General features: G+C 40.8%; 1 protein-coding gene across 1 annotated transcript; it reads left to right on the plus strand.

Annotated features, from left to right (window-relative positions):
- Window positions 1–9,468, plus strand: rgs7bpa (regulator of G protein signaling 7 binding protein a). Its single transcript, XM_049578343.1, has 6 exons — window positions 1–1,003; window positions 1,924–2,090; window positions 5,611–5,741; window positions 6,170–6,314; window positions 8,143–8,213; window positions 8,421–9,468. Exons 1-6 carry the CDS (start codon window positions 854–856, stop codon window positions 8,510–8,512), a joined length of 756 nt encoding a protein of 251 aa, XP_049434300.1. The 5' UTR covers window positions 1–853; the 3' UTR covers window positions 8,513–9,468.
- The last annotated feature ends 2,669 nt before the right edge of the window (window positions 9,469–12,137 follow it).

The raw sequence follows: 12,137 nt of genomic DNA on the forward strand, positions 1-12,137 counted from the left end.
AGTATTCCCGTCCTTTGGGTGCGCAGTGTTGCCATCCACAGAGCCACGTCAGGCCTGTAGCAACTGCTCGTCTTCTACTGCCTCTCCAAGGTTAGAGATAGGCCCGCCCGACCAGCTGGAAACACTCGAAGGAACAGACACTGGCAGCAGACCTGACACCGCGATACCGGGAATTAAGTTTTTTTTTTCCATTTTTTTTTTTTACGTTGAGATTTTCTCCGGCACGGAGGCTCAAAGTGTCGCCTGTGCGCTGTGAAATTGGCAGCGGGGACGTTGGCAGCGTTATTTCGTCTCTATAAGGAGGTTGTGCAGCTGAGGGAAGATCGTTATCGCCCGTCTTATTGGTGCTTAATGGAAACGCGCAATCATAAAAAATGGTTGCATTTGGAGAATATCCGTGAATGCGATCGTCTCCTTCCGACATCGGTGCGTCAGAGAAGACACCTCAGCTAGCTGGACTCCGGGTTCTGTGTGAAGTCTTCACTGTGCACCCTGTGCTGCTGGAGTGAAGGTGACTTGCGCCCCGTCGCAGTCGAGGCAATGCGGAGAGGAGTCGCAGGCGCTCATCCGGTACTTTTCCTGCGCTCTGAGGCTCGTCTGGGAAAATATTTGCTCCGTCTCCCACACTAGAGGGGAGGAACGTGAGAGATAGACAGAGCAATAACAATAATCGAGGTTCAACCCTAGCCAGTAGTTGGCGAAGGTGAATTGAGCGTAAACAGGGGGGAGAGAATAAGGTGAACAGTAAGGTGCAGGGTGGTGAGGCAGGAAGAGAGAAAGTGGTGGAGTTTGGTGAGGAACATCAGACCAAACCGTTCTGTATTAGGGCTGTTTTATTAGTGGATGTGTATGCATGAGTTCTGCATCGAATGGGCGCAAAAACCGCCCCAGATCCGCCGGGAACATCTTCCAGATCGGCAAGCCTCCTTACCGAGAGTCACAGAGGAGGGAGAGCACCGAAAGTACCCGCAAAGCCCAGCGCGCCGTGGCCGACTGCAGAATGGTAGGTTTGCGACACGTCAATGCCTGCATGGTATAAGGAGTGCTGTGTTATTATCCAAAGCTTTCTTTGTTCGAGGACGATCCACTATCCCGTGCATGCAGGATGCACAGGCGACAGCTGTTAATAGCTGCAAAAAAAAAAAAAAAAGAGGAGAGAGACTGTAACCCGGTCTGGGAGCCTAAAAATAGCTTTATGCATTTGCATTGCTTTGTCGGCAGTGAAGCCAAACAGATCATCTCGGCGTGCAGATTGACTGTGTGATTTGCATTTGGAGTGCAGTGAGTTGGGGCTGATTTTAAAAAAAAAATTGCCCGAATTCACGGAGGTGTTCGTGATCATGGCTCAGAGGTCCTGTGTTTTGACAGATGCTGACAGGAATGATCATATGTATAGCCTGCTTCAGCCTTTCATACATCAGTGCACGTCATGGAGCCTCGCTGTTCCTATACAGGAGTGCAGCAGGATGCTGTGCAGGAGTTGCACAAAATGAAGGAAATATTTGCCTCGTAAGATCTGAGCTTGTGCAAACAACCAAACTTAGCATAACGGGATAAAAAAAATCAATTAACTCACAATGCATTCTGACTTTGCAGAGTATTTAATGGCACTTTTTGCGTAATCAATGAGCTTTTGTGACATGATATGCAAGGCTGCAATTTCTGAAATACTACTTCTACTGAAGCACCTGCACCGGCACATTATTTGTCCCCACTGTGGAGAAAAAAAGAACAGCGAAGCTGGATGTAGTGCAGCTCAGCATTTCCTCTTGACACGTTTTCACGTTGACAAGTATGCAGGCCAGGAATAAAGACTATTCTGCTGCAATGACTACAACAGGAAGCCTGATTCAAGCAAAAGTTTTATACTGGTGTGTGCTTACTTGACTGGGGAGCTTAATTTTGTGTCTTATTTTACCACAGATCGTGCAAGAATTCAACACGCTCGTGGCTCTGTACCGTGAACTGGTCATCTCCATTGGCGAAATCACTGTGGACTGTCCGTCTTTACGGGCCGAAATGCTCAAGACCCGAACTAAAGGCTGCGAGATGGCGAGAGCGGCTCACCACAGTCTCTCCTTGATATCGGGGTGAGTTGGCACAGACGCTGTCCATGGTGCTGGGAAATTAGTCCCTCCCCAAAAAAAGAGCTATCCGTGGTGCTGAAAGCGCAACCAAATGGTGCGCACTGCAACACCGCTGCGCCTAAAGTTATAAAGTAGGTAATTTTTACCAAAGCACATCTCTAATTTGCATAAGCACCCCCGTTTTAGGCACATGTATACTTAAGCCTGCTCCTCTAGCACTTCAAAGACATCATCCAAGTGTCTGCCCCATTAGTGTGAAACTGGGTGAGCTTGGAGTGGGGGGAGAGTTGGGGAAAACAGAACATGAGATCAGCTTTAAAAAAAGAAATAGGATGTCTCTAATTGCTGGTGGGACAGCTTTACAGGAAGCAATCACAACAACATGCTGTAACTGACCACTTCCCATTAGCCGGGGCCTAAAACCTTAATGCATGAAGTGGAATGCTTCCCAGGACGAATATCTGCGATAATAATATCAGTAATGTGGAGCCAATGACTTTTGCATTTTGTGTGTCGGTTTGGCGTGCTTGTATGCAGCTCAGTGGGTGTTGTTGTTTTCTAGAGTGCGGAGAAGTCTTTCATCTTATATTACAAGTGGTTTGTGTATGATGGAGGTTTTGGTTGAAGACAGGGAGGAAACAGCTATGACAGAAGCCCGACGTGTCTGTCGCCTTGGCCTGCACTCTCCACTGAGCACAACATCTACTCCACACTGGTGCCAGTGGAAGAAGGGCAAAGCGAGGCTTGGGATTTGAAGGTCCTCGGTGGGGCTAAGATGCCAGCTGACTTGGCACCCTCAAACTTACTTAAATAACAATCGGACGGGCCGAAGCCAGCGGTGAGAGAGATTTTTAGAGGTCGTTCTGCAGTGCTAGCTGCTTGCCAAAGCCCCGGCACTATTGGAACAATCACAGCATCAGGTTTACTCTATCTATAGCTCATATTTCTCTTTATTACAAGCATCTGGGACCTGCGGAATCATCGAATGCTCTCCCATTAAATATTAGTCTGCCATATTTTGCATGAGGACAAGTTTGAAATGTGTTAGGCTGTACTCTGCTCTGCTCTGTAACCCATTTCCTGGCTCAATAATTAATCCACTTGCTGTATCTTGCAGTGGCTTGAGAATGCATATCCTTCACTGTCTGTTACATGCATGACAAAATCTTTCCATTTAATGTACGGCAGCTTTGAAGCACATGTGCGTGACACTCTCATATGGTTAGCCGGTAATGTCTCCTGCATGTTTCCTGTCATGCAGAGGCATGAATCATACAACATTTTTATATAAGAAAGGCTTTGATAACATATTTGGATCAACAGAGCAGGACCTTTCTGCTCTGTGTTCTTTTTCCAATATATGGCTCATAATTATACAGATACAGTTATACCTCAAAGACAACAAGCACTATCCATTATAGTCATATGCTTTAGTTTCCTGCTGCTGCAATAGAAATAGAGACAGTGCTTAAGAGAGAACTCTAAGTTCCCACTGATAGCAGCATCAACATCATAATCATCACCAGCACATACTCTAAACCTCCTTCTCTAAAAGCTCTCCAGGCCATTTCAACGTCCGTCTGCACTACTAGAGACACAGAGCTCGAATTAGACAGCACAGATCATTCCTCTTTAATCAAATAAAGCCAGTGTGTCTGAATGGTTTGAGTGATGCGGGGCCTCTCCGACGTGCTAGAGGAAAGCTGATAAGTAGGATAGCATTGATGACAGCTGTGCTTTAGCAACAGTGCTGTGGAAGGCAGCACTGTGACAAAACAAGGATGGGAAGGAGAAGCTCGCTGTTGGAAAGAGGGGAACGCAACAGCATGATTCGTGTGAGATGTATTTGTACCAGGTGCAAGTTTCACGCCTTTCATCGCTGTCACTTTCCCCTGTGATATCACACCCACTGAATATCACCTGCTGTAGTTTCCCCTTGAACACCAGATTTATATGGTTGTGAAGCTACGGCGGTGTCTCATAAAAGCCAGTGATCAGCGCTGGGTAAATAAAAAATACTCAGATGGGGTTTTATATTTGAGCTTCTCCACTCTATTTTATTTATGTATTCTCAGATGTTTAAACAAACTAAAAATATCTACACAGGATAGCACAGTGGAGCAAATGGAGTGGCAATTTTGACTTTGTCTGCTGCAACAGAAACAGATAGCTCCTGTTTATTCACCATTAATGCAAACAGTGTGGCTAATCTGTCATCTGATGGTTTAAATTTTGTAAAGTTTTGTGAACTTACTACATGTATTTGAATTTATTGCTCCTTCTAACATTAGCCGCTGCTATTTTGCCCATTTGCCAGAAGGAGATGTTGACATTTCTGCAAACCACAGATACATTACCTTTGTACGTTTTGCACCTATCATAGCAACATTTCCGAAGTGACACAGTTCTGATTACATGTATATGAGCTGGCTTTGTCATCATGAAGTGGAGGGGATGGTGGATGGCGTGAGGCTGCCAAGCTGCAGACCATTGCTCGAGACCAGCAAACAACATAACTGGTTGTATTTTTGGCAAGACTGGTGGAGATTATGGCACCAAAACTGGATACTTTTAGCCGAAACATGATTTTTCTTAACCATGACCAAGTGGTTATCATTTGTAAAGAAATGCTAAGTTTCAGCATATCTGAACCGTGGGTGCAGGAGTTTGCATGCTCTCCTCCCGCAGTCCAAAGACATGCAGGTTAATTGGTGACTCTAAATTGCCTGTAGATGTGAATGTGAGCGTGAACGGATGTCTGACTCTGTGTTAACCCTGTGATAGTCTGGAGACCTGTCCAGGGTGTATCGTGCTTCTCAAATGAGGCTCCAGTTCCCTTGCGACATGAGTGGTTACGGAAAATGAATGAATGAAGATGTTACATGTCTGTGGTTTGCAGAAACATACAATGCCAACATTTATTCTAGCAACTGGCTTGTGCTATTAAGAATTGTAGTTGTTGTTCATGTTAGTGATCATATAGATGTTAAGCAGACAATACTAAAAGGAGGGTTATTCTTCATATATGTTAAGATTTTTCAAAAATAAAAGCATAATAGTGATATTTGTGGTTGGCTGTTCATGATGTGACATAGAAGATGTGCAAAGAAAGATTGAAAATAAAGAAAATAAAATGGAAGTATTGAAAGTACTCTTCAAAAGTTGAACGTCAGCTCCTGTTTTTGACATTCTATCTATCTATGCGTTTAAGTGATCAATACATTCTGCACGCAAACTCTGGAAACTCAAACCACAACAACTTTTCAAGACAAGACACAATCAACTTATCAAGTAATTTATTTAAAAAAACATGGTTGTATCTTGCCTTTTTACATGTCACTGCATGCTGTTTGGAGGCTACATGCCTCCAATCACCAACCTTAGGGTTCCTGTTAGCACATACACATCAAGTAACTGAGCTCCACAAGGCTAAACTTCTGAATCCACTGCTGTTAAACTATACACAGAGACATGAAGAAGCCATCTATGAACTGTTGCTGTGTTCCAACTCTGTGTGTTTCAGGCCAGAGGACGGGGAGATCCACCCTGAGATCTGTAGGCTCTTCATCCAGCTCCAGTGCTGTCTGGAGATGTACATCACCGAGATGCTCAAATCTGTCTGCTTGCTGGGCTCCCTGCAGCTCCACAGGAAAGGTTAATACATGAGAAAGCCTCATAGCTTTTGAGTTTGTGTGTGTAGGTGTGAGTGTACGCCATGTGTGCTGGTTTATGTACAGCGTGCTTTGTTTCTCTTTTTCACATTTTAATTGATTTAAAAGAAACGGCCAAGAAAACAGACAGCATTCACAACAGTAGTGGATTTCAAAATATATGCACAGATTTAATTATTCACTGATAGCTTACTGCCATATTTTAGTATCCAGAGACTTCACCGTTGTTCCCAGGATACCACAAATATATGTGCACAAATATAAACCAGTACTTTTGTACCTATTTTAATGAAGTTTACAATGATCATATGAGCTAACGTGTAATTTTCTTGCTATTTCACCGTTGCTTTCCTTGTGTTTTAATGCATGTAGAAGTGACACACATTTAAGGCTGCTCTCTGTGTGCTTTAGGTAAGGATTTCTGTGGCCCCACCGGTGTCGACAATAAGACAGAGGAGAGCTCAGACATCCCCATCCTGGAGGACACCTCATCCTCCCCCACTGACTTTCCTCAGCTCTGCTGGCTGGTGGCCACTGACATAGAAAACATAGAAAAGTAGGTGGACAAAAAAAATGTTCTCCGTCTGTGTGTGAGTGTTGCAAGTTTGCAGTTATGTCGTGTGAATAATTGTAAATGTTCTTTGTTGATAAAAGTAATGCAAAGTTTGCAAGTTTATTTTTAGTTTTTGTCACTTTACAAGATGGAAAAGACGAGAGATGCATTAACACTTTACACCCTAATTTTTGTTTACATTAGTAGCAGCTATGCTTACTTAAAATAGCGGCACATATATGTCATTTAAAACACTTTATTTAGTTGCATCACACCTCAAATCTTCCTCTTTCAACCTCACTAATGATGTAACAGTTGATCATTCACAGCTGGATTTATTAAATAATTGTTTTGTTAAATATTTGTCTTCATGAAACAGAATCTACATGGAGAAAATTTTTGATTTTACTTTTTTGTTATGGGGATCCTATAAAAACTTAACTACATTTTTCTAAAAATTAGCAGATATTTGTGTGCTATGCAAACCTACAGTATATGCAACAAAGAACTGTACTTGGCAGAGTAGACGAAAATGTGATGTAATCTGTTGTCTGTGGTTGTTGTGGATAATTTCAAGTTTATTTAACCACAAAACTAAATATTAAAAATATCCAATCTCCAGCGTTTACTTGGGATGTTGCACCAAACCTTAGACTGTTTGAAAACTATTAGAAAAATACTTTACATATCTGGTAGTCACAGATATGTAGTCACATAAAAATGCCATAGTGAGTATAGCATAAAAAGTGGCACGATACATTTTTTTTTTTTAAAAATTCTTGGCATACTATGTCATAAAAGATGTCACAAATTTCTTTATCAAATACTATGAAAAAAGGACAAAAGTTGATGTAGGTTGATATAGTATGTTACAAAAATTGCAATAGTATAATATGTCGTAAACTTTTAATGGTACAGTATGTCACAAAAATTGCCATAGTATAGTATGTCACAAGAATTACAATACTGTACTGTGAAATGTCACAAAAATTACCATAGTAAAGTATGGTAAAATGTCGTAGTAGAGTATGTCAAAAAATGCCAAAAATCTGATACTGTATTACAACATATCAAAAAAAATGCTATGGTAAAGTATCATAAAAATGTCATCGTATAATATGTCACAAAAATTACAATAGTAGATGTGTCAAAAAAGTTGCCATGGTAAAGTATCATAAAAATTTCATTGTTATATACTATGGCATTTAAAAAAAACAAAAAAAAAACAAAAACATACTATATCATAGTGTAGTATATCACAGAAATTGCAAAAAAAAAAATTAATATTATACTATGGCATGTCACAAAATTGCCATAGTAACGTATGTTGTAAAAATGTCATAGTGTAGTATGTCAAAACAAAACAAAAATTGCAAAAAATGAAACAGTACTCGATGCAATACAAAAAAATGCCATAGTAAAGTATGTCGTAAAAATGTCATAGTAAAGTATGTGAAAAAAATTTATCAAAAATCTGAATTTATACTGCAACATGTCAAAAAAATTGCCATGGTATAGTATGTCATAACAATGTCATACTGTAGTATGTCACAAAAAATGCAGAAAATTCAATACTATACTTGGCTTGTCACAAAAATTGTAGTCACAGAGTGAAATGTGATTTGTCACAATGTTTGTCACATTAGGTGCTGAAATTAGACTAATACATGTCATGGAAAATACAGTTTATTTTAAGATGTATTTTGACTTTGATGCTGCCAAAATGTGGCAAGTGAGTATTTGCTGAAGGTGTATGTGTGTGTGTTTGTGTGAAAATATACCACATGATAGATGTCACACAACATAACAGCCTTTATTTGTGTTATTGCAGGGATATGAGGGAGATGAAGAACCTTCTCAGTAAACTCAGGGAGACAATGCCTTTACCATTGAAGAACCAAGGTAAGACAGAGACACTTTATTTACTTTCACCCTGTTACACACACTTCCCGACACACAGTCCACAGAGCAGTGACACTTTTCAGATCTTTTATATTGTGAAAAAGTAGAGAAGACTCATTGGGATAAAGAGTGGCTTGAAAAAACGCACAGCTAAAACTAGCAATAATGTCTGACTTGGCAACGGTCCGTGTGTGTTCTTGTGCCCAGATGACAGCAGTTTGCTGAACCTGACTCCCTACCCACTGGTCCGACAGAGGAAGAGGCGGTTCTTTGGGCTCTGTTGCCTGGTAACCAGCTAAGGGCCCCGCCTTCGTGGGTAGGAGGCGGCAACAAAGACACCATTACCCACTGTCCTTCACCACTTGTGTCTCCCACCAATCTATTACTGCCATTTTCAAATAAATTGTCTCTTTCTCTTTTTTTTAAAGGCTGCCCATTTTATAATTTTATTTTGTAATACAAAGAAGAATTGTAACTGCAATGTAATGAAAACAAAAGTCATGAACATATATTTTAAGATATTTTGCAACAAATTTTCCCTTTTTTGGTAAATGAAGTCAGATATCTGCTTGTCCAATGTAAAAGAGAATGAGAGATAAAACAATGTCAATGTTCAATTACTTCCACAAACCTGAGTGAATGAAACGAGGATTCATGTTTTTAAAAAGGGAATATAATTGTCCGTTTTTGTCAGAAATAATGTGATAACTTATGAATTGACGCCATCCGAATGTTTGAGGGGGGCGTTTGCAACGACAAAGTTACACCTCCGTATGTCTACGCTGAGATGACAGGTTTGTGCAGAGTAAGTTTGTTGTGTATTACAGTCTCTGTTTTCTGTTCCTTGCTGTTTTTTCTTCTTAATGTACTTAATTTAGTCTTCCATAAACCAAGTACCTGTATCCAACTTTAACTTTCCAGCTTCGAAATGGAATATATGATACAATACTCAAAAAGAAAACTTCTTTGCACACAGTATCTATCTATAAATTGAGACATTAGACTTGTATATACACATACTCTTTACGCAATGCTCTCTGAATTATTTTCAAAGATGGAGATGTTTCACAGAGAATCTGTTGGCTGGTTATAAGCAGGAGGGGTCTCCCTCTGTCTGAGGCAGACAGAGGCCAGGCAGCATGGGTCTTGCTTATTAATGATAGTGATCAATGTTTAGGGCACGGTGAAGGTACAGTAGTCAAAGCTGATATAGGTCATTTTACATTGTTAATAAAACTTTTGTTATTGAAACTTATCAACTGCTCTCTGTGATTTTCTTGCATGTAATTTGCAAAAATGTCCACTGGGTGGAGACAAACTACCAAAAACATCCAACAGACAGTGTGTTGGATCTTGTTAAAAAAGCAAACTGAATTTAACAAGGATAATATGTTATAATTTATACTTTGATTATAAACACCCCAGCATTTACTGTATGCTTTTTCCTGGTTTACGGATTGTCTTGTTTGTAAAGTAAACGTTTCTATCCGGGAGGGTTAGAGGGGGACAAAGATAGATGGAAACACAGAATGGGAGACAGAAAGAAAAGTCAGATAATCTTTTGTTAAGTCCACAACAAGCAGCTTTTGTTTATGTGCCGAAGCCTGGAGAAATCGAGTGAATGAGAGATGGACAGAGAGAGAAAGATTAAACAGCCCGAGCTCAGGCAGGATCCAGCTGGTCACCTACTTTTACTGCTGGAATTAAGAATATTTTTATCAGTAAAGGAAAAACTTCAAAGCGTCCTCAGTGTACAGTGATCAGTGGCTGACATGGTTTCTTTTATAGCTCCTCGGCAAACCCCAAAATGGGCCAAATGTATTATTTATTTCTAATTTAGACATGCAGGTTAGGTGGATTTAAAACTCTAAATTGCCAGCCTGTGTGCCCTTTAAGAAACTGGTGACATGCCAATTGCATAAAATGAAGTAACCTTCACACTCAAAAGCAGTATAGAACAGATGGATAAATGGAAACTGTGATAGTTTTATATATTGTAATGTGTTCAGATGTGTTGTTGAGAGAAGTTTGCCTTCAGGGCTTTCTGCCAGAAGGCTCCAAGAAGTCAGGTGACGTAGTATAAAGAGCAACACATGGGTAGGAGGTTGTGATGGATTAATAGGTCAAACATGGGACCTTCATCCAGCAGTCTGAGGTTTGTATCCTGTGAGAAACCATCTTTATTTATATCCTCCAGAGACCCTGTGTCCTCATATGAGGACATAGCATTTTGGGTTTACTTGATTTTTATTCTTCATTCTACCCAACTTAGACCTGTTGTCCTCGTTCGTGGACACTTTTTGTCCCATCTAGAGGTAGTAATAGCACAATACACTTATCCATAGAAAAGCAAGATGGCAGCCATCTCTGCCAGGTCAGTCTGCAGCCGATCACATTTTATGGTTGGATAATGTTTGTAGTTTGATATGGCAACAAATGTGACTAATTGAAGCAACAGCAACAAGCCAAGACTTTGTTTATTAGGAAGTACTCGACTGAAGAAATTGAGACTTTATATCGTTGACAGTGGTTAGTTTTTTATATCTATCAGGTCCCACTGATCCCAAATAGCTAGGAGAAATTAAAAATGCATACCAAACAAAAGTTTGGGTCTGAGGATATTCAGTTTTCAGTTGCAGTTTGGTAATCTATCTGGTAAGGTTTAGACCATGGTTGCGGAGTAAGCCTTTATACAACGTTAACCAGGTGTTGTTAGAAAGGCTTTCTGGAACGAGAGGCTTTAGGCTAACTTTTCTCATGTGCTTAACATTTTCTTGCAGAATCCACATCTAAAAAATGTCTAATAAACTACAGAATTAGTAGTTCCTTTACGGACTTACACTTCCTTCATTGATTTTATTTTCTGTAACCGCTTATCCTGGGGGGTTGTGCTGGAGCTGGAGCCTATCCCAGCCGACGTAGGGCATGAGGCAGGTTACACCCAGACTGTCACAACCATTCATATCTACGGGCAATTTAGAGTCACCAATTAAGCTGCAAATCTCTGGACTGTGGGAGGAAGCCGGAGTACCCAGAGAAACCAACAGTGACACAGGGAGAACATGCAAACTCCGCACAGAGAGGCTCCCCAACCCTGGGGTTTGAACCGGGAACCCTCTTGCTGTGAGATGACAATGCTCCCCACTTATTTCTTAAGCCAAATAAAGCATTTAAAAAAGATGTTTACTCTTTACATGTTTTTACAGAATAGCAAAACACAAGAGTTCAGAAAAATACCAGTAGCACCTTACAGTATAATGTAAGCACAGTTTCTTCTACAGATCCAGCCTCCATGTCCCACTAACAGACATTTTTTGCCCACCTTACTGATGTTGTATCTGTATTTAGTCACTCATCAGTATTTTTAGAGTTCCTTAGACTTAATGAGGTTTAGAGAGTCACAGGGGATGATAGCCTGCTTCTTTCTCTCACCCAAAAACTTCTCAGTGTTAGTTTTTGTGTATCACTCCTGTAAGAGAGCCTTCCAAGCACCTCCCTTTCACCCACCAGCCTCTGTGTACATCAACTAAGTGATGCACATCTGCCAACAATAACCATTTTTGGAGTGATGAGGGCACGTCAAGTAGCCGGTGTCTTCACACAGTTTCACAGGCAGGTTCAGACTCACATGCTCTCACACAGTGAGAGGGCAGCAAGCCAGAGGCAGGAATAGATTTCCAGCAGGGGTTTGCTTGGCACTGCTGAGCGCTGTCTGGTTTAGTAAGCACAGGACATCTTTTGAAATAGACCATCTCAGGCCAGAACACACATTTTCAAACGTTATCTCGAGGGATGTTTACAGAACTATTTTCTTCAGAGCCAAGACCTACTTTGTGCAGTGTATTGTGTGTGCAGCTCAAGCAGCGTTAAACAGAACCAACTACATCTCTCTGTAAATATTGCATCTACACATAACTGTGTGTT

Source organism: Epinephelus fuscoguttatus, linkage group LG6, assembly GCF_011397635.1.
Source record: "Epinephelus fuscoguttatus linkage group LG6, E.fuscoguttatus.final_Chr_v1".
In the NCBI taxonomy this organism is placed as follows: domain Eukaryota; kingdom Metazoa; phylum Chordata; class Actinopteri; order Perciformes; family Serranidae; genus Epinephelus; species Epinephelus fuscoguttatus.

Coding starts and splice junctions, on each gene's coding strand:
- rgs7bpa (XM_049578343.1), top strand. CDS start 854: ATGAGTTCTGCATCGAATGGGCGCAAAAACCGCCCCAGATCCGCCGGG. Junction 5,742..6,169: donor CCTGCAGCTCCACAGGAAAG/GTTAATACATGA, acceptor TGTGTGCTTTAG/GTAAGGATTTCTGTGGCCCC. Junction 8,214..8,420: donor TTTACCATTGAAGAACCAAG/GTAAGACAGAGA, acceptor TCTTGTGCCCAG/ATGACAGCAGTTTGCTGAAC.